The 24032-nt window shown below is 31.4% G+C and overlaps 3 protein-coding genes across 3 annotated transcripts; all 3 read right to left on the reverse strand.

Annotated features, from left to right (window-relative positions):
* Positions 1-4005: 4005 nt before the first annotated feature.
* Positions 4006-13234, reverse strand: TRIADDRAFT_56702 (uncharacterized protein; the record flags this gene model as incomplete). The annotated part of the gene is made up of 18 exons (XM_002112964.1): positions 4006-4065; positions 5461-5610; positions 5944-5993; positions 6583-6671; positions 7279-7400; positions 7548-7604; positions 8100-8333; positions 8438-8554; positions 8690-8724; positions 8956-9020; positions 9333-9453; positions 10164-10248; positions 10542-10658; positions 10823-10933; positions 11739-11851; positions 11947-12046; positions 12851-13022; positions 13131-13234. 18 exons carry the CDS (start codon positions 13232-13234, stop codon positions 4006-4008), a joined length of 1902 nt encoding a protein of 633 aa, XP_002113000.1.
* A 2430-nt stretch (positions 13235-15664) lies between these two features.
* On the reverse strand, positions 15665-17488 carry TRIADDRAFT_56703 (uncharacterized protein; the record flags this gene model as incomplete). Its single annotated transcript, XM_002112965.1, has 3 exons — positions 15665-15718; positions 15773-15823; positions 16991-17488. 3 exons carry the CDS (start codon positions 17486-17488, stop codon positions 15665-15667), a joined length of 603 nt encoding a protein of 200 aa, XP_002113001.1.
* A 3021-nt stretch (positions 17489-20509) lies between these two features.
* On the reverse strand, positions 20510-24020 carry TRIADDRAFT_56704 (uncharacterized protein; the record flags this gene model as incomplete). The annotated part of the gene is made up of 11 exons (XM_002112966.1): positions 20510-20569; positions 20958-21107; positions 21271-21320; positions 21450-21538; positions 21832-21968; positions 22050-22106; positions 22406-22639; positions 23109-23225; positions 23623-23657; positions 23732-23865; positions 23941-24020. The coding sequence occupies 11 exons, from the start codon at positions 24018-24020 to the stop codon at positions 20510-20512; spliced, it is 1143 nt and encodes a 380-aa protein (XP_002113002.1).
* Positions 24021-24032: the final 12 nt, after the last annotated feature.

The following is a 24032-nucleotide window of genomic DNA, read 5'->3' on the forward strand; positions in this document are numbered from 1 at the left end:
GATAATTAAAGCCAGTCCTGTGATAATAAGACCGATAAATAACTTCCGATGAGTTGTATTTCTTTTGACTTCGACAACAGCTTCTTGATCTTTTGAAGGCGATGTTTGCTCGTTTTTGAACGATTTAATGTCTTCTTCACTTGCCATGGTGATGATACGGCCAAATTTTCTTTTCTCTAACTGAAATCAATCTTAAGGTAGAAAATATCAGCCTGTGTTGGCAATTACTAGACCATGGACTAAGTTACTGCAGAAGATTGAGGTGAATGATATCTAAGCCGCATAGGACTTTAGATTTATACTGAATTTGTTATTCATCAACTATATAAATAATCGAAAGTCTAGGTTGCATCTATTTATTTATAAGCCCATACCAAAGATGCTATCCAATAATATTGCATGCAATTGTTGGTATTGTCTTGATATCTTCATGCTTCAATATGGAATGTTACCTACCAAGCAGATGGTTTGTACTGAAGGCGTTTCACATCCATCTAATAAATTTTCGTAAAAATAGACTGTTGACTAATTATTGATATCAAGCCGTCTAGTATTGACTTTGACTTTGCATTCATTAATGGAATAGATTGATTAACGTCAGTTTAATTAAAAACTTTTGAACATGTCAGCAATTACAATTATTTGTCTTCTCGTCGATAGTAATCGTTTTTAAATTATCTGTATAGTAGGTATCCTATAATGTCAGTGGATAGAGTTTGGCACTATAACTTACTCAAAGACTTATTCGTAACTGATTATATACTGTAAATAATTATTATCTGGTGACACATAAAATGCTGTAACGTAGGCCATGTTATTTCCTTTTTACTAGCATAATTTCGGATATCTATAATTTTCAAACTTGAAGGAAATACATTTGTCGATCATGTCTGTAACTTGATTTTGTTTATACTATTTTATAAGCATTCCATCTAATAGACAGCCTTGGGAATAGTTTCAAAAATATTATCTCTATTCCTTATATAGTTATGCTCACTTATAGCTAAGCAATCATCAATATGCCGAAGCAAGCTCAGAATTTTTATAAAATAATTAAGGATCGATTAAAACTTAGGACGTATACCATACGTTGAGGTAGATTTTGCAATGGGACTAGCATAATTGTATTCCTAAATTCAATTTAATCAGGTTGTAAATAAGTTTTACCAACCAGATAGATATTGTGTCAACTGTGGTGTGCAAATGCTACAGCACCAATTTCTAAATCAAAATTATAGACGCAAATGAGAAAGCAAAACTTCGACATCGCTAATATGGATAATCATGTGAGCATAGCAATAATACTAAGCATCCTTCTATATACACAAAACCTCAAATTATGTTTGCCTATTATAAGCAAACATGATTTAACCAATATTCAATAGCAATAAGTCTCTTTAAATCGAATTAAAATAGAGTGATACAATATCATATGCTAAATTAGAATAAATTCTAGAATTGACTCAAGATAGCTGTAAATTCTAAATCGACTTTCATGAAACTTGATATTAAGGTGAAATTCGAATATGCCTATCGGGCTCTAAGTCTAGGCTTTTTAAACTGTTCTCGTCAGATAATGCCAAATTAAACATATTTGCGTAATATTCTATATCTATTTTACATGAATCAAATTGAGCTATTGTAAACTGACATAGTAGAAAGCCACAAATCTATTCAATGTAAAAATATATGTTATCTCTATGATATGTGGTAATCCTGACAAGAGCATGAAAATATGTTCATGTTTTCAGTGATCAAGTAAGTTCTAGATTACCATTTGATCTAAGTCTATCAAACCTGGTTTTAACTGTGGCATTTTGCATGTTTTACTCTAATAGAATTAATATTACAGTATTTTATTAGGATGTACAACAGGTCAAAATTTATTATTAAATTTTTTTTTATAATGCCAGAGCAGATGAACATTCTGTATAAAATATGCTATATAAATAAATCAACATCAGCTACAAAAGCAAATAGTTAAACAGTGGTACCACCACAGACACCAGATTGAAAATAAATATTTCTACCGGTAATGATTTGTTAATGTAAGACTACTTATAACTAGTGGGAAAAAACTACCCTAATAGCACTAACCAAATATCCCATAACTGTATATAACAAGGCTTAGAACAAGAAAGTGAGTTATAACGTTAACAAGCTCTTTATACACAACTCTTTTATTAAAAATAATCATGATTATCAAGAACATATTCGTGCATGCCTTTCCAGGAATGCTATCTTGCTATTACATTAGAATTACTTTATTAGTGTGAACATCTCTCTAGCCCATTATATTTACATTTCAAAGTGTACATTGGATTGATAAAATACATTAAATGTAGACAAATGTCTGCTCTAAGCTCCATGAACTTATGCTATAGAATAGTTTGTAATATATATGCATAACCGTATGCAACCTAACATGAATTACAGGCATAATTTGCATTATTGACATACCGGTATCTGTCGAGAGTTTGAGATATTTTATTTTTGAATCAAATACCTCCCTGTTATAGAAAAATAAGGAGGTTATAGCCAAACCCCACTCAAAACTATAGCTAGAAAGGAAATATTCATTATTTTGAAAGTTACGTTCTACGCGCATTCAGCACGTGGTACATTCTTGTCAGGGCTATAAATTCATGAGCGACAAGCTTCATAGAAAATCTATTAAAAATTAGTTGAGTCCTTTTTCTTTATATCTATAGCTTATTTTAGTGATTACATCTAATTTCTCGACTGCAAATAAGTCTAAGAGACTATAAAACAGCATAAGTCATTCTTCAAGAAATATCTTAAACTGTCATTACGAAGCCTATTACCGGTAATGGTTGATAATTCGATTTCGTCCAGTTAAGTAATTTTGGGACCGCAAAAATGAATGTATCAGCAATAACAACTCAAATGTCATGCTAATAATACTTGCTGTAATGAAAAAAAATGTATAAAGACAATAACGTAGATTTAAACGATACTAGAAACACATCTAATGCAACTATTTTTCAATCATAAAGTAAAATTGTTGAAGAAGGGGCACCTAGTCATGTTAGCTTTAAATTATAGTATATGCACCGAGCTATCATAGCTAGTCTATATATGCAGTTTGGGTTTGAGTAATGGGACAACTCTAATACAATTATGTAGTTTATAAGAATAATATAAATGTCCATGGAGTCAAGATTTACTTTAGATCAGTAGTTGTTATGAACTAAATATTATAGACAAATAAAATGAAAGCATTGAACTTCGAAGTATCTTCTTGGTCACCAATTCATTAATAGCTTTCAAATAATTATCCAATTAAAATACTAGTTTTGAGTCGGAGCTCACTCGCTATGCTCACAGTCAATTAATTTTAAAGTTCAAATAATAATAAATCGCTTAGTTGCACTTAGTAGAATAATATTATATTTTAGTAATCATGTTCATCAGTATATTGGATTTGAATATTAATTTACTTGATATGGACGTTAAATTTCATACATAATCAATTTTTCACTTATAGGGCACTATGTTTTAAACGTTCTTAATGCAGTGGTATTATTATAGAATGTTCTATTAACTTTTACATACTATAAACTACTTAGAAGCAAGTTGCAAATCGGCAAGACTTTACAACAATAATAAATTGCAGAGCAACCAAATCAAATTTTTCACTAAAAGAACGGCATGTTATTACACTAATTATGATTTAGAGCGACCCTATATCGCTCTTATGTAATTTATTTTGGCTTAAAAATTTTAAATGATAATACCATATATTCATGATCAGGGAACGCATCTGATCTTAAATCTACTATGGAATGCAAGCCCACTACAGTTGGCGTTATCTGATAGTCTTATCCATTTATTCATTATGTTAATTTCAATTAGGATATACTATTAGTAAATTTAAGGCTACTATTTTTGGCTAGTTTACATTCCCCATGTTCTATTTTTATAATCTATAAAAAAATAGCAGCAAAATTGACCTAAAGGCCGTAGTCCGATACTTTATTAGGATTAAAGGTAAGGATTAGATATTCTTTTGACTACCATATTGATATTTATTCCACGTTTAACCTATATTAAATGGATGATGTTAAGGGTATAATAATATAGCCTGTATAATGACGAATACAAAGTGTACAAAATTTTCATGCACTCTATAATATTTAACTGGCGAAAGAACAGACCAAAGGAAAAGTAAGAGAAATAAAAGCTGATTTTTCTTTTCCTTTTTCGGTTTTCAGTGTTCTTTTACTTGGTGCTGTTTGAGGCTTTTCAATTTATGATCTGCTAGATCTATTTTTAAAGATTTCTACCTACTAAATCTTTTACAGTCTCATATTTAAAAGCCACCAGCAATTTACGAACTTTTATGCTGCTTGCCAGGTAGTGCTACTACAGTAAACTGCTATTCATCCAACCCGGAATCATGCCTGTTGATTGGTCTTGAAAAAAGCTGATCACAGTGTTAATTACAATAATGCTAATTCCACAGCTATTGAAATCGAGACATCTATTCCTTATCATTATCAGTATCCTATGTTGTCCATGTCGTTATCATTATGAATTTTACTAGACCTCAAATATATTCATCAATTAGTTATGTTACCCGTACATGAATATGAGTGCGTATAATCTGCAAGAACGTTTTAAAAATAATTCAGCCTCAATTATATTATTGCAATTGAAAGACCATTAGCTATTCTAATACTTAGGTATTTATTTAAACGAAGGCAAGTCTATCTAAAATGGTTATTTAACAATAATAATCCAAATCCAACTTTAGTTATAAAACGATTGGGTAGGGATTCAATACTTGGTGCAAAATTTTCTCGTGAGATGCTTTCAGACAAACTCTACTTGTTAGACAACTTCAGATAAATCCATTTATTGTAAATTACTTATCGTTAGCAATTTTAACATTTAGGTATTTATTTAAACAATTGCAATTCTATCTGAAGTGACAATAAAAAGCATTTGAATGCTATTGAAAAAGTGATAACTTTAAGAAGGCTAGAATAGGTTAAACTAAATTTTAATCAGGATTGAATATACGACAGCATACATGATGTTAACAAGAATTAATTAAAACGAGATTAAAAAATTTTCAGTATATAAAATAAAGATACGCTGAAATAGATAAGTTTCTGTTAAATTGTTATAGCTATGGATTAAAAATCTATGAAATCATAGAATATATAGGATGCATAGAGCTAAATAGCAATTTATAGGAATTCTTTATAGGTCACAGTAAAACCTCCACCATTCATGTTGTAGTCTAATGAGGCACCGTTTATACCATATATATCCTAGACCTAACCAATAAAAGTAAAATAGAACTCATGCTTGTTAATATCCCAACTTTTACAAGAAAACTATCCATGTCTATTAGCTACAATGAAACCCATCGAATGGAGTAAGCAAATGAATCCTGAGCTAACGCATTAATATAATCATTAGCGAAATTACCCTAGTATTAGAATTAAATACATGATTCTTAAATTCGCCACCCACGGTTACCGATACAATATAGGGAACTGTTATACCGTAAACCAAAATATTGCTTACAGTTGGTTCAATGGCATAATCATTCTTCACCATGTTGACAGTTAAAGTATCCTATAAAAATAGAAGAAGAATCCAGATTAAGAGTTAATACCTTCATATTGGCAATATTGATTATGTCAATATCGTCTCATCGTAGGCATGTCTAGATAAACGATTATAATTCTAATCCATTTTAAATTTATATCTATACGTATAAAATCGCAAATCTTCTCCATTTTAAATTTATATCTATACGTATAGAATCGCAAATCTTCTCCATTTTCTATCTAAATAGCATCGCAGAGCATAACATTGACAGGCTTTCGGTTGCTTTGTTCATGTGATTGTCTACAATACTTTCAACCTTGAGCATTAGCCTATTTGCAACAGTATATCATAAAATACCTTAGTAGCCTTCATAGTCATGTAGGTATATTGATTATTCTTAATAGTATCTAGAAAAATAAGAGCTTAGTAAATAAACAACAAATAATATCACCAGATGATCTTCAAGACAATGCTAATGCCGACATGGGCAAAGATTTATTTTAATAAGCAGAAATAAAATGCATGATTAATACCGAGACTTAGAATTTGTAAGAGTGTCATTGATACTAGAGATCTAGACTATACTTTCTACTTTAAAGTAATTAAAAAATTCTTGATATTGTATTTTGGAAAGAATAAAAGCTTGAAATCGCACGATATATAGCTACAAAATAAACTGGTTATCCGATCATCAATACTTTTAAAACACTTGCTAGACGTTGCAGCTAGTACGATGCCGAAATAGAAGTACTAATAACGTCTTCTATCAAGGTATAAATTTACTTGGCATCGACGATTGATATAAAGCAATAGTTTATGGGGAAAATGCCAAAATCAGTATTTTATAAAGTAATGTGTTCTTAATGCTATTGGAATATTAATAAAAGATTTATTTAGTTACAGATTATCAATTTTAAAGTTATATCGATGATCACCAAATATTTATCATTGATTATATTAATTATAACGGCAGTAATTCATTATTCTTAAGATTACCTATGCTCTCCCCATCATCCCAAAAGAAGGACCCTTCTGCATAGTTGTTAGCACTGATAGCAATAATAATAGTAAATTTATTTTTTCGTCTGAAATGTAGAATAATATTACGTTAGAATAGTGTCAAATCGCATTTTAATCTTAATTTTTACTCATAGATACCATAAAGTACCTCAGAAGATTATTTTACGAGCATACGAACATGATAATCATATACGAGTTAGGACCAAGATTACGATTAAACCATAAGGAATCATACATAATAAGATAATCTAGCTGTTAATTTTCTTTTAATATATTGCTTCGTGCAAAATATGTTTCCGTTCATTTGAACGGGTAACTGATTAGCAAGTCTATTATTATTAATATAAAGGTAAACTGATAAAATTAGGTCAAAAATTAATTTCATTCATACGTAGTCTTAGCGACATGAGGTATCGTAGGCAGATACATTTCCTATCTACGTTACAACTAAGATGATAAAATATGTTTAAAGTAACAGCGATGTTTGCAAATACAGAGGGATGAAATATAGCCACCAAACCAAAATAATCATGTAACTGATTCTATGCCACTATTGAATGCTATCTTCAAAGTTTAATAGAGCATTAAAAATAAATTTAGGATAGTTTACTTGGCTAGGACTACGATGACAACTAAATGACCTAGTAGAAGACCTTGATGATATGAACTTACGAGTAAACTGTAGTATTAGCCGGTTCTTGTACGACCATGATGCTTCCCCCACGCATATGAAGAGGAATATAATCTGCAGGAGCATTCAACGAAACATTACCTTTAGTTTTTAATTCTACACCCTATTGAAATCAGATTAATGCATGGAAAGTAGATATGACTAGCTCAAAGCTTAACATCTATTTATCATGTAAGTAGCATAAGTTCTCTATTTTTTTATACTATCCCTCTTTAATATCATAAGGCAACCGTAGTAATGATATACTTACGGTATAATAGTCGAACCAACGCCCACTTGGAAAATAACCATAGACACTATTTGCATTCTATTTAATTGGAGAATGATGTTTAATTGATTCGTCAATTAATATCAACATTTAGCTTCTGACATGTAAGAATCGTCAAAGAGTGGAATTATGATGGAATAATAAGAGGAGGATGATATTTAATTGATTCATCAATTAATATCAAACATTTAGTTCTCAACATTTAAGACTGATGAAAGAGTAAAACCATGGTAGAATATTTGATAGCAGAATGCTATCATTAAATTGCTTCATCAATTAATATTCAACATTTAGTTCTTAACGTTTAGATTGGATAAAAGTGGGACTATGGTTGAGTATTTAATATGCGAATAATGTTATTCAATTGATTCATCAATTAATATCTAACATTTAGGTTCTTAAGATTTACGATTGGTCAAAGAGTGAAGTTATGAATAAAAATTGAAATTGAAATATAGGCAATTTTATCTTCAAATTCGAATTCATTAGACAATAGTTCATTATTTATAGCAAGAAAACAAGTTTGTAACTTACATCTTCCAAAATCGGAGTAATCAACAGTGCAGATCCCCACATAAATTGTTTATAAATGGAACACGTGATTAAATCTGTTGGAAACTCCATCATTAACGAGCGCATAACGGTCTTTCCTTCTGTAGCTGCTTCATAAAATAAGGTATACAGATAAGGTAGCAATCTATAACGTATGAGCAGAACTTTCCTAGCATTTACTGCATTTTGAGTATCAAATGCTGTTGAATGTTGAGGCTACAAAGGAAAATAAAGTAATTTTATACCATTAGAATTTTTCTTCTTCTATCCTAAAATATCAAACATTGATCTTTGTCTTAGGCTTGAAAAAGTATGTATACCGAGTTTCCTCTGGTATTATGATTTCGAGCAAAAGGATAGAAAGCTCCCAATTGCATCCAACGATTACAAAGCGAAGCGGTTGCATTTCCAAAAAGTCCGCAGATATCTGCGCCAACCTGCGCATTAAATAATATATGGTGCATATAACAGTTGATAAGACTGGATAAAACATTAATTCTTTATGATTTACAATAGCATTGCAAATTACTGTACTACGCTTAAATCTGAAAATTTACAAATTTCAAACATACAAATGGTATGCCAAATAGGTTAAACTCCAAGGAACCTGTTCAAAAGCGAACAAATGGTAGGAATTTATAAAGCCAATTATGATTAAAATTAGCTGAAAAAATTGTATCGATTTTATTCTATAATCAGGCTGTAGCCATTTGTGAATATTGATATCTCCTTTGAAGCAATGTAGAGTATATCCTAATAAAATGTTAACCGATAATAGAATAAGCCATGGATGGCCATTCAGATAGATTGTCGCCAAGCCAATGGCCACCATATTTACCACTACCAGCAAAAGTCGAGCGACTAATCATGATACTTCGCTTTCCCGTCGCTGTATTGCAACCCCTAAGAAATTATTCGCAAGTTCTGCTCATAAGTAGGTATCGTAAGATTAAAACTATTTATATCAGCACTTGAATATACCATGAATGCTAATTAGTTTGATTTAAAGATATAATATAGACGCAAATACTACAAAATGCCATAAAATTGCAAAGTTATCGACGGCAGAAGAGATTCAATCTCAATTATAATAATACATTGAAAAATTGACTTAACACATATAATTAAATAGGATATACTATGATAATACCAGCTATGAAAATAAAATATAAAATTAAACTCTATTCAACTCTCTTTACTGTATTTGCAGCTTACTGTAAAGATGGCTCTATTTCACTATATCCATATAAACTGTGGGTGTTATAATGACTTCCCCAAGCCTGCTTGCCATCCATACAGATAGTTTGATTAAACAAAGTCTTTCCAATGATTGCCTCTACAAGCAGTTTTTAATTACTCAATTGCGTAATTAAATCAATACCTGTTTATATTTATATCTATAGAACTTAAAAGCAATATCTGAGGATAAAATAAATTAAAGTCTAAAAATTTAAACCACGTTGCCGTACAATTGGATCGATATCTGCTAAACGCGTATTAATATATTACATGTACAGGTAATATCTGACGATAAAGTATTTATAATTACTAAAGTCTAAAAATTTAAATAAGACTGTTTTACAATTAGATCAATACCGGCTGTATTAAATTAATATGTAAAATCTACAGGCAATATCTGACGATAAAATAATAACAATTACTAAAGTTTAAAAGTTTAGATTGTAAAGTCGTACAATTAGATCAATACCTACCATATTAATATATAGAATGTACTGGCAATATCTGACCATAAAATAATTGCAATAACTAAAGTCTAAAAATTTAAACTATATTGCCGCATAATTTAATCCATACCTCCTATATTAATACGTTAAATGTGCAGGCAATATCTGACCATAAAATAATTATTACAGTCTAAAAATTTAAGCCATACTACCGTGCAGTTATATCAATGCCTGCTATGTTGATGTACAGGCATTATCCGATGATGAAATAAATCAATGTCTAAAAATTAAAACTCCTAATCATTGCCACTAAACTATGACTCAAATTTTAAGATTTTACACAAATTAATTTCTTCATTACTTGGTTTATATGGAGGATAGTTGTATTGATTGTTAATACAACCGACAATCAATCCAGGGACAAAGTTTGCCGGTTCATTCATGTCCTAACATCATGGGATAACAGTTATTTAGATTATTTGTCTCATGAAATTTTGTCTCTGATCACTACATCGAAAGCCAAAGGGCCTTACACCCGCTCAAACGATCCAATACAGCAGTTAATAGAATAGTTTAATTTTAAGATTTAATGTAGCTACATTAAATACCAATCCTTATCCTATAAAGAGAAATTTTCATCTTATCTGCTCAAAAATTGCCATCTAATACTAGAAATGATTTATACATTATTTTTTAAGACAATGGAACTTCTCAAACGCAGCAATCGATAGCAACTTACGAGCCATAGACCATCAAATGGAATGGTTCTACGGAAATCAACAATCATATTTCTCCACCAAGTTTTTGTCGAGTCACTAGTAAAATCCGGAAACACGCTAGTTCCACGAGGCCATACCTACAAGCGAAAATAAGCGGCATATATGTGTCTTTAGTACATATAGAATTGACTAATTTATCGTAGCTTATAGGGTGTCCTTTTTAGAAGCAGGCTTCTTAATATCTTACTGGATATTTTGCTAAAAACTGGATTCCAGATTCGAATAATAATCATAATATTACCTTGCCAACAATCATTCTATCATCGCTATGACGAATAAAGATATTTCTTTGCATTCCTTCATCGTAGGGAGGATATGTGCCATTAGTTTCATTATTGCCGATCTGTGCATCCTAGTTGATGCAATAGAACAAGTGTCGAGCAATCGTAATTAATAGATGTTGTAAATAATTTAGCTGCTAGAAATACGAGTATAGAATATACTCGAGATTAATGCCATCATTACAAGTTTAATAATATATTTTTGGCCACGATTATGAAGATCGTCGATAAATTCGGGTAAACCACCGTAATTGACTGAATCATAGGTAAAACTTAGATGGTACTTGGTAAAGTCAAGATCATTAAATTGGACGTCCTAAAAATAACTGAAATTCTATTTTCAGCCATCATCATTAAACTATCAGATCAAAATCATGCTGACAAACCTATTGGCGTTAAATACTTAATAGCATCAATAATATATATGCCGCTTATTTACCATTGGAATATCAGCTGTTCTCATTTCTTCCAGAACTTGCTGAACATGATCCAAATTTTGGTATCCCCAACGACTTAGTTGGAAACCCAAGGATTAATAAGGTGGCAAATAAGGTAATCCAATAGCCTTCAATATCAAGCCAATGGGGTTATTAGTAAATTATTGGTACATAAGTATTGTAGGAAGCAGACTGGCGAGTTTCAAACAGCTGATTATGATTATAGGCCTAGCCTAGCTAGTCAAAATTTAATTAAACGATTCATTAACTATGTTATAAGATTTTTAGTTTGGTCTAATACAATAATTAACTCAGCAGAAATTTAAAGCCAAGATATTTACATTTAATGTGATATTACAATATATTTGTCGTAGTTGCAGTTAGTAAAGCTCTAAGCCACTATGTTTACGTACAAGATCTACTGATGGATAGCGTAAACCTTGATGTATTGGCTGACTGCATCTGCCGGAGAAGGACCAAGAAAAATATAGAAATCTAATATGCCGCCGATAGTTCTCCATGTGATACCAGGAAGAGGCGTTAAAACTACCTCTAGGTTTTCAAAGGAACAAGATCAATCGAGTTTGATGGTATAAATATCATTGTATCCAATTATATTGTTATAATCTTGTAGCTTTTAGACATACCCATAGCATTGCTATTGGCTAAGAGAACAACGTTAGAGTTACCAGCATTATCTTCGATGTTTAAGTACATAGGATGTGTACTATACAAATTTTTATCAGGCTGATTAAAACAAGGATAATTTCATATCAGTATAGACTTTAAAAGTTAAAGAAATTCTAAGATGGCACAAAATCCTAATGCTTCAGCCAATATACTATACGCTATATACATAAGTAACTATATACTATTACTCCTAAAGTTTCAAATAAGTCTACTTAAACCGAGTTAAGGATAAAACAATTATTTCAAAAATTTGTTTAGCCGTTGTAAAAGTTGATCGTATACGAAATCGCAACGGCAACAAATTATTGACTATTCAAGGCTATAATACTTTGTTGTAATCCACGAAAAATATTAATACTATCAATTATAGCGGATCATGGAAAGCAGCAAGAACTTGTCTTATAACCGTAATTTAGCAGTGTGAGCTTAATTCTACTGTTCATAACTATGAAACATCAATGCAGTAATTACAAGTGTATAATATCTAAAGCAATTTATTATCACAACTAGCTTTACCGGCCACTACCCGATTTTTATTTATTTTTTATAATATATTCTTAATATAGTAGTAATCATTGCCAAAAAGTCAATAACACATTTTCTAGTCAGAAAGCAATAGCTGTAGCTTGATTCTAAATCTCTAAACTATTATCTGTCGGTCTAATATTAAGTAGATAACTAAATATTTCAGCTTTAAACTATAACAGCTGCCGAGATGAGTGTAAACTTTCTGCTACTAGTTACTAAACACTTTATAAAAGCGAAGAGATAGAAGTAAAAGTCAATCACTCTGATTTATAGCTATCAAGTCTATTGCAATATCTACTGTAGAGAGTAAACTTAATAAACTATTCAATATACCCCAAGAAATTCGTCTCTAGCAAACATTCCCCAACGTTTCCAGTCCCAGTTTTTATGGACGAAGGACCGATGTTCATGTTCACCTAAGCCATAGAAATACTTGGATGGCAATTTGGAAGAAATCTCCAAAAATTGATCTTCATAGATGAAGCCAGATACGCTGGAATCAAAACTATATCCAAATAAGAGATGTAAACATTAACAGCAATTAATTTTAAACGTTCTAGCTAACTCAATTTCTTGAAATGAAATTCCATTTCTAGTGTATCACAGAACTTACATGATAGTATTTGTCGATCGCCTTTTAACAACTATAGCAAAAGGATCCGTTTTTACTTCAACATCGTATAGACGATTTGCAGCTGTTTGATCATTTGCATTCATAGTAGGAAATTTGATTGGCACTTCATAGCGGGCTGTAGCGTTGTCCGTAAACTATAAATACGTAATGGACGTGTCAGTATTTCAGGTTAAACATGACAATAAATATTTCTCTAACTTAGCTCCACTCATTCTAGGTATCGATACTGTAATTAAACATTCAAACAGAATAAACGCTAATTCATGACATGGTGTTTAAAATATTACCCAATTTATAACTAGTAACCTCAGAATATTATTACTAATAACCGTAATAGCTGAAACGAATTTGGAATCCCTTAGCTATGTCGTAATCTCAGTACTACCGTAAATAGTGACAAGATACGCAAGTTATACTAATCTATTCGATCATATTAGATTGTTGTAGTTATAATGGTATAATTGTTAATTCGAGATTACTTTGTATAATTATTGGCTCAGAAAACTTGACCTAGCATCATAATTACTTTAGCAATGTTGAATCGATGCAGGCACTAAAGAAAATTCTTGGATAATAACGATCTTAACTTAATAAACGATAAATGCTTAGGAATAACGAATAATTCGTTATCAATGACGAATTTTTAGCTAATTGATATCAATTTCCTTTAGCAGATTGTTACGGAGCAAAGCACCGTACATGTTAACTTAATTAAGTAGATTTCATTACGTAGCTATACGCGGTAAACAGTGATTATAAATATTAATCGTGCATAGTTTTGTTAGACTACCTAGATGTACTGTAAGCGTGTTCTGAAATCTATTAGTATAATCTTTATAGATACTAATATTGGCATGGCCTTAGCACCCGCCGCGAAGTGCGAGTAGCTTACTGAGCATCGCTCGTTTAATTGGCTATTTATTAGTTATTGCCAATTAAAGTTTTTTACTAATTGTATCTATAGTAAACTATATAGTTTATTGAGGGTTGTTTTCTTATAAGAACCCTGTAAATGTTATGTTGCTTAATTACTATGTGTGCACCTCAAGTTTGGCGGTAGAGTATAAAAGGAGGATCAAATGCTCAGCTCCTCAGTTCGTTCGTGATTAGAAAGCATTTCGGCTACTCTACCAATAAAACTATACTAAATTCTTAGAACAGTCTTACCCCTGTGTGACTGTAAGTAAAACAGGACTACCACACAGTAGACCTAAGTGTAGTGGAGATAGGAATAAGTAATCTATTATTTTAGGGTAGTAGTTCGCAAAACAAGTTTATTACACAGATAAATAATTACAATCATTTGATTTATAATACCACTACCATATTTGTATTTGTTTTATAAATAATAGGAACCATTACAAGGGAGGAGTTTTGCTATATGATAATGGTAATCAATTTAGCGATAGCGATGATAATCAACGTAGTTGTGATCATGATAATCAATTTAAAAATAATGATGTAATCAACATAGCCTTGATAATGACAATTGATTTAATCATGAAGATGATAATTGGCTTTGAAAACTTCGATTGTAGCCATCATTAGAAAGAAAGTTATTTTTATCTAATGTTTGTTCGTTATTTCATATTCAACATTACCGTTCATCTCCTTAATCGCCAGCAATGATGGACGGTTGGTAGAAAAAGAACGTGGTATGTTTTCTTTTCCTGATAGGTATTAACTTAACTATTCTATTTTCCTGTATCACATTTAACTACTTTCTACTTGAGCTAATTATAAACATATTCTGATATTTCCGACTCTAATTCTGTCATGAGTATAAAAATTCAAAGTGAGATATACTTCTTCCTCAATTTCAATTATTTACTATTTTATTCTTAACTACATCGAGTGATAGATATTCTTTGCTGTAAGTTAATCTAATTTTTTAACTGGATAGGAATAAGAACTACTAAATGCTACAACTAGTGAAATAAAAAATAAGAAATTTCATTCATGAAATCAATACTGTTGGCACTTTTAATCGTAATTTCATCATGTATCAATTAATCCGTCTTTAGCCACGATTAAAGGAGGAAATGGATGATTATTAAATCATTTATCATTAGATAGTCTTTGTTCTATCTGTCACTTACTATCGTCCCTCATTATAATACTCGATCATCTTATAACATAGAGTAAATCCATTCGAAGCTCATAAAGCTCTATTTTACATCACAATATAACCTATTTCTCTATGTAATTATTTCACCTATTTTTTACGAAAGACAGCAATTTTAATGTCCTAAATTCTGTTCGTGGACAACCTACACGCCATCATATCGTTTGCGGTACTTGGTAGAGATAAATCTGGATCATAGTCAACACAGATTAATTTACCCGTATTATTTGCCGATAAATTAATGTTATGCAAATTCGGCTTTTATTAAAGTTACCAGCCCCTAACCCATTTTATTTTTATATTATAACATAGTCCTAAATCGTATAATACAGTTTTAAGCAAGCGTGTGTGTATTATAATAGCTTAAGTTTGCTACTCTATTATAATTTCAAATATGGAACGGAACTCTCTTTTGATATTCCCTTCTATTTCTTTCATCTTTCTATATTATTAAATATTACAATTTACTCTTTACTATTAAGGATGTTACTCTTACCTCATTAAATGAAAGGTGAGCTAGTAAATGGATACAAATTAGCATTTTAGTCTAGATATAAATTGAATTAATAGGCTGTAGCTATTGCAAATTCAAATAAAATATTAAACTGAGGAGAAATGCGTGTAATCATAACTTTATCATGGAATGTTTCTTAGATAGGCCATTAGTCATATTAAGTAATTAATATTACAGGTTACTGATTCTAGTTTTATTTGATCTAATATTCAGTTTGGCCATAACGGCTGGTTTTCTAACAGCTCCATTTAGATATTTTTTTGGAAAAGTGAGTTCATACAGGGTAAACTGTGGTAGAAACGCATAAAAAAATTAGAAATGATTTTAACTGCATGTTAGTCTACTTATCAACTACAACAACATGAACGCTCAGAATTAATCCTTTCTAGTCCAGAAATTCCTATTCAATCCTAATTGTTCCGCTACAAAATGTATAATAAAATCAATCATCTTTCACCTTTCCGTCAGGAATGTGTCGTAAGATTTTGAATTATTATAAGTCAGCGATAAGTAAACGCAATTTTTTGGCGCTAAAAGTGAGGCTGTTGAGAATCTTAATAGCAGTAAAACAGAATTAAAATCATCCTATTCTAAAATCAAGATCTAGACATCTAACTCTTTCTAGTTTGTCATGAGAGCAACGATGTAGCTCCATTCAAGCAAAATATTATCACTTAGTACTTTAGTCCACTAGGAGTAGAGTCTTGTAGACTACAGAATGAAAGATGTTTAAAAATAGGTTCAAGGATAAAACGCTATTCTAATATTGAAACATGTTGCCATTAATCTCACGAATTTTCCAATTGCCATCAAAATAATTTTTATCACGAAATCGATCTGAAGTTGAAATAAACGAATATAGGAAGGGCACTTTATTTCGGTTAGTCACTCAGTAGGATAGACAGTCGAGGGAGTAGAAAATTGAATCAGTACCTCTATATTCAATTTTCAAACTGACATATATTGCAACAAAATTCGAATAGAAAACATCTTAGGCTGAAATAAATGATTGCCCAGGAATTCTTCAACGTATAAAATAAAATGGATACAGGACTTAAAATTGTTCATTTCCAGTCCATTTGGACAACTATCGTATAGAGTATGACTTGAATCTGTAGTTCAATTTTACTAATGGATGTAAAGGACATACGCGTATTTCCAGCTCGAAAGTGCTCATGCTATTAGTGCAAAAATGCTTACCTTGATACGCAATCGATTGCTAGCTTGAAATTGAATATCTAATTTGATCGTATTGCTTGGCGATCCATAATGGGTAGGCAAGACTGGATTGCGCTCTAAGATATATTTCTTACCATAAGGTACGGCTTGTTCTGTTGCTGTATAGGATCGGTATTGAGGAGGATAAAAGCAACTTGGAGCTCTAGCGACATTGATAGGAATCCAACTACATCCTCGAGCTTGACAGACACCTTTGGATTGCTTATCCGTATCTGGAAAGCAATCAAAACGCTGTAAAGCCTGAACACTTGGACGTGTTGGGGAATTACTGACAATTAAAGTTGTTGGAGTAGGCGATGTGAGGCCTTGTGTAGTCGCTATGGTTGCTGGCTCAGTAGCTCCAATATTTTCACGTTGGCCATTAGCGACCAAGACAACAGGAATAATAATGGCACACATAATAACGATGGCTACAGGGACTCCAATAACAATTTTTAATCTATTACTCATTTCTCTCATGATGAGATAATTGATCTAATCGATACTGACAGGGAAAAAGTTGTTAAAGAATTGGATGTCGATAGCAGATCAGCTAGAGTTGCAATTCCTTTGGATCTGGAAGGCAGTAAGAGCCAGTCAGTACCGTACTACCACATTGAAACAGCAGAAATTATAAAGTGCTTACGGAATGACTAATTAAATAATGCTCTACATGCATACATATGGAATCGCTCCAACATGTCGATTTAATGTTCTCATTCTGCCTATTATATACTTAGGACTAGCCAATTAAATTGTATGTCAATAGTAATATCGATTATAATAGACAGCACTCTTCTTCTCAGTTCAATTTGCTTAATTAATTGATCCTTTAATTAGAAAGACTCATAGATAATTCATGCTATTCATCACTTGATCGGTTTGATATCGTATCAAAGCTATTCCTTGATGACCTTGTATACTTTCTATGCCCATCCATGTTAAGAGGAAAAGCATGCAAGAATTTTTAATTTTCTACTAGACAGGATAAATGTTTTTTACTATGTTAATCAAGTCATGGTTGCTAATAGCTCGAAATTCCACTATCCCATTACTTATTTTTTAAAATGAATTGCGTTGCCATATTGGATAAAATTACAAATAAAAACTGAACATAAAACCGCAGCATACTGGGCCCAGATTATATGACATGGGCAAAAGTCAATTTGTAAACTTGGGCAAATCTAATTTTTGGTCTTACTTTTATAATTAATCGATAATTTCACGTGACTTTGATAACAGGTATGGTCATATGGGAACTACTTTTAGGGCACGTGTAAATAGCTGCTAAAGTTATTTTACCTAAATATAATGAATTCATTGCATAAAAAATCGACTTAACTAAGCGTATAATAAAAGGTTTATAGATTTCAAAATACAGGAAATTTTATTAATATTTAAGTTGATACACTTTAGTAAATTGCTTCAGTTGTATGCAGTAAAAATTGTTTTTAAAATCTCGTATTTTTCTTGATAATAATAATAAAAATGTGGTTCACTATATTTAAGTTGTTAAATAATTATAATTTAGTGATTGCGTCGTTTACAAGAGTACCTAAATATTTGCCTGCTTTGCCCGAATTCGTAATATTTACGAACTTGTATATGTTACAATGTATATTCTTTACGGTATAATATGCCTAAAATAAATCGAAAGAGATATATTTTCTAATTCAGTGTAACCATGGAATATCAATTTTTCAAACATTTATCGTCTGTTAAACACTAATATTTCTAGTTCTGAAATAAGTTGGAGTCCAAATATGTATACTAGTTTGACGATAATAGTTCATATTATTGTCTACAATTTAAATTTACTTAATAACCCATGGACTATTAGTTTTTCCTAGGCTACAAGTAACCCTATCTAGATCATCGTATAAATCAGATCAACCATCATTCACCGTATGCTATATCTACAACGAACTAGGCCTTGCTTTAACTCAATTCTTAGCACCAACAAGCAATACCAATTCGTTATTATCCGTCATTCCACTAAATATGAAGATCTAAAATTTTAAAGCATACTTTAATATTAAAATAAATGTAAATTAATTATCTAACGTATCTTAATCGATCATCTTCTCATAACCAAACATGTAGATACGATATCTCAATTAGTAAAACCACTTATAAAGTCAGCATTCGAGACAATTTCATTTATTACGTTTAGCATCATTACGGAAACTTTCAAAATACATCAGAATGGATAATAGACAATAAGATGTTCCTTAATTTAAGTCAAACAATATTCCATAAATTCTTTTCGATTGTACTACGGAATTATAATTATCAACTCAAGCTTGATCTATTCTATCAAGACTAAATGATTTATCATAACAAATCAGCTTACAATAATCTATCAAATCAATGGAACGATAGCTAATGGAATAATTATAGCTCAATTTCCAAAGCCAGTCCCATTACATCTAGCTGAAAATAAAGTACCCTACTCTATCAATTTGTTTTCGTCTCAAAAATTGGGTAGCGATCAGGCATTAAATTAAAAATTCAATTTCCATAATGAGTACACAACATTTACCTAAAACACCACTTCTCCTCCCTATCAATTTAACGTTATCTTAGAAACTGATGACGAAAAGCAGAGTCATTTACGCCATAGCTCTATTTCTAAAGCGAACAAATTACATCTAATTGCGAGTCACTATCTCCTAACGAGTTATCATAATCTTAATACAGACAACAAAAATGCAACATTTCGGATGTACCTGCAATGAATAATACTATAACTGGATCAAAATAGGCATAAAATATGACTAGTTTTTCGGCTATTGCTACGGAAAGACTTCTGGTATACATTAATTTAGCCTGAAAAAGTTGCTAAAGCTATCCAAGGCGCTTTGCAAGTACAAACTAACTCTTGACAATGGCATTAAAATTTGATTAACAGGTAAACACAAGTAGAAGATAATTTTAAATGCATAAGCTGAACTAGCAGCTTTGCTACCAAAATTAAGTATGGTAGCCGGTAAAGTTAAAATTATTCTATGGCTATTTGGATAACTCTAGGTTGCTGTTGCCATAACCTTACAGATTTGCTTGGTATTTAACGACAATTCTTTGATTCATATTATGATTCAGTCCAGTAATATTGAGCACCTAAATATTGACGTTGAAATTAACCGTTACCACACAGTCGATCCTTGTCCATTTACACCTCTACACAAGTTACATCGGAAACTCTAGTATCCGTACTTGTTTAACTTAATCTGATAGCATTTATGGCGTTGATGGACTACCGTAATTTAATTCATTTAAACGATACAAACATATAATCTCTATTTATCTGGCAAGCTGCAAATAAAAAAATAATTTAATCCTATTGAGAGCAATATCAAATTAGCTAATAGGCACAATGATGTTTCCTTAATAATTCCAGTCTGAATTACAGGATGATTATTTAGTTTTATTTGGGTAGATAAACGAACAGGTAAGCGCTACAGTAGTTCCTTAACTATTTCAGCCTAGATTATAGAATGATTATTTAATGCTATTTGAGTACCCCAGTGAGACTATAGTGTTTCCTTCAACAATTTTATCCTAGAACATAGAATGATTATTCAACTATATTCCGAGCAACATCAGCTAGAAAATGAGGACTATGGTGTTTCTGTAATAATTCGTTCTAGATTATAGCATCATTATTTCACCCTATTTGGATTGTAAATTAGCTAATGGAAACTACCAAGTTGTCATAGCAATTTTAGCCTAGGTTATAGAATGATTTTTTAATTTTGTTGGGAGCAACATCAATCAAATAATGGACTATAGAACGATTTTTTAATTTTTGGGGGAGAAGCATCAATCAAATAATGGACAATTGTACATTATATTGTTTCTTCAATAATTTCACTATTTTTATAAAATGAGTAATATCGTGGATAATGGTATAATCCATCACAGTAACCCTGTATTTTAAGTAGCTTACCTTTGTAGAATCATCCCAGTTATGAGCACAAAATGCCCCATTGATGGTAGTAGAAACAATGTTAGGTACATTAACACCGTAAATGGTTATATAATCTAAAGTTGGTCCTATGCTATAGCCATTGGTTGCCACTGTTGCAGTTAAAGTGTCCTATAAACGAAAAGTAGACCATTTAATTTATTAGCATAGGCAAGATAATAACATTGGCTTGAATCTACAATGCTCGATTTCGTAGAAGATTATGCTAGTGCTAAAGAAATATAAAATTGAAATCATCCAATGAAGAATGATGACAACGACAACGAAGCCTTACCTTCGTTGCATTATAGTGAATTAAAGTATGCTTATCGTTAGTCATGGTATCTGCAATAAAATCATAGATTAAGAGTTTCAGTTACAATCTTTCTGACCATGGATTAATTTTATCTACTCATTTATTTGTACATTCAGAATAACATGGCAATCAAGTCATTTATACAATTAACATCTCACCGGTACTTTCTCCATCGTCCCAAAATAATGATCCTTCTGCATAATTCTCTTTAGTTAAGGCCACCATTAATGCAAATTGATTTTGACGACTGATTTATATGTAGATAAAGCAAAATGCGATAAAATTAAGGTCTTTCTTACTCTATTTGAATTGACGTCTCAGTAATCCATTCAATAAATGGGGTAAATTAAAATTTTATTACTGCAAATCGACTTCATTAAGCTAGTAAAACAAGAAAATCAATACTGCTATTGACATAGCCATATGCATTTTAATTCTATTTCTAAAGGATATTACTACAGGACCTTATCATTTACAGTAGATTAAAAGATCCTCAATCTATTCGCTATAACTCAATAACAAGAAATAGAATAGACTTACGAATAGACTGTCGTATTGGCAGGGTGCTGTATCGGCAATATATGTCCACCACGGATATGGAGTGGGATAAAATCTGTGGGAGCACTAAGCGATACATTGACTGATGCGCCTCCACTACCACCTTGCATTTCTACACCCTGTATTGATAAATGGATTGATTCAATGCGATAGCGAGTAATAGTATTATCATATTCGCAATGGAGGAAAAATATCCTTACAGTATAAAAATCAAACCAACGATCATTGGGGAAATATCCACGAACAGAAGTAGCGTTCTAAAAATGGAAAATCGATAAATCGTATTTTGTCTGTCTCACACATGATTAATATTTTAAGGAGAGTAAATCTAAAATGACTTTTATGGACACAGAATAATTAATAGGCTTGATAAACAATAAAAATCCACAGCATTCTTATCATTTATTAATATGAATTTATTTTTTATAGGAGTAGACTTCTCCATCATCCTATTGAAGATATTGTGACTGTGATTTGAGTCACACGATAAGCATCACTTGTACATATAGTTTTAATGCTAAGCTTTAAATTACTCACCGTCTAAAAATTCACTCACCTCTACAAGAACAGGAGTAATGAGCAAGCCTGATCCCCACATAAATTGCTTGGATACAGTTCGTGCAATTTTATCCTTAGGGAATTCCATCATTAAGGATCGCATCACGGTTAAGCCTTGTGTATTTGCATGGTAGAATAACGTATACAAGTAGGGAAGCAGCTTGTAACGAATAAGTAATACTGATCTAGCATTAGCAGCATTCTTAGCACCAAATGCAGGTGGATGTTGAGGCTATAATGATAAAATTAAGACTTTTAATAGGAAAAAATGATACAAGGTAGCTTAAAATACTTTCTAAAATGAAATCCAAGTAAACTTAAAATCAAATCGTGATGTAAGGTAGAATAACATTTATTCTAATATTCATCAGCTACCTAATATATATGTTAGAATTAAAACTGCAGCACTTGTTATTACTGTACGTTGAAATAAAATTAAGAAAGAACTTCTTGAGTTCACAAATGATATAAGGCAGATGAATATTCGGTCGAATGATTGTTCCTAATAATTATTCTCAACGATCCAATATATTTTAAGCATTTCGAATATTCTGCCTTTTCTGAATGGATTGAAATCCAGATATAAATTTTAAATTGGCGTAATGCTGTAAAGTAAATGAATACTCCTCCCAACACTCATTTAATCGTCTAGTATGCAATAAATATATTAAGATTCTAAAATTATAGCACGTGTTATTAACCTTAAATCCGTATCCGTTATGGTTGCGAGAGAAGGTATAGAAAGCTCCCAATTGCATCCAACGATTGCACAGTGATGCTGTAGAATTATCGAAAAAGCCACAAATATCGGCACCAATCTAAGTGCATTAATGGATAATTGTATAGGAATTTTGGCGTGCATAAAGTCTTATTTTAATAACATATGGAGAGTAAAAACTATCTTGATTTGGCTTGATGAAAGTATTCCATATCATTTGAAATATTAATAGTAATTTAAGAACGTAAAAGCTAATGCTACGCATAAATTTAAGGGCCGTGCTAATTTTGCTTGCTATTACATGAGGTCAAATATAAAGAAATACAGCAATTCATTAACATGTCACTATCATATCCCATACATTTAGTTTACAATTGCGTAAATAGCTGATATACGCGTATAGATGTAATTGCATCATTGAGGATGATTAAATTTATAATAAATATACTACGGCACAGTTTAATGAGCACTTTTCTTCAACATACGAAAGAACTTACATATGGAATTCCAAACATGTTAAATTCAAGAGCACCTACATGAATAAAAATTGTGAATATAGTTATTTTATGCTGCTGATATGAAATTAATCTGCAGTAAAAACTTTACCAATGATCGAATTAGTCATCGATTTCCAGCCAGAATAATTATCACCCAACCAATGCCCTCCAAATCGACCACCACTAACATAAGTTGATCGTGAAATGACTATACCCCGTTTTCCTGTTGCTGCTCGGCATGCTCTAACAAGTTATACAAAATTATAGACACAGGTGAAAACATCATAAAAAGACGGACCAGATTGCAATTTTACATACTTTAGAGTGGGCTCCATCTCGCTAAAGCCATACAAGCTGTGAACATTATAGTGTACACCCCAAGCTTGTTTGCCATCCATGCATAGCGTCTT

The sequence above is a fragment of the Trichoplax adhaerens genome, genomic scaffold, assembly GCF_000150275.1.
Source record: "Trichoplax adhaerens TRIADscaffold_5 genomic scaffold, whole genome shotgun sequence".
NCBI classification, from domain to species: domain Eukaryota; kingdom Metazoa; phylum Placozoa; class Uniplacotomia; order Trichoplacea; family Trichoplacidae; genus Trichoplax; species Trichoplax adhaerens.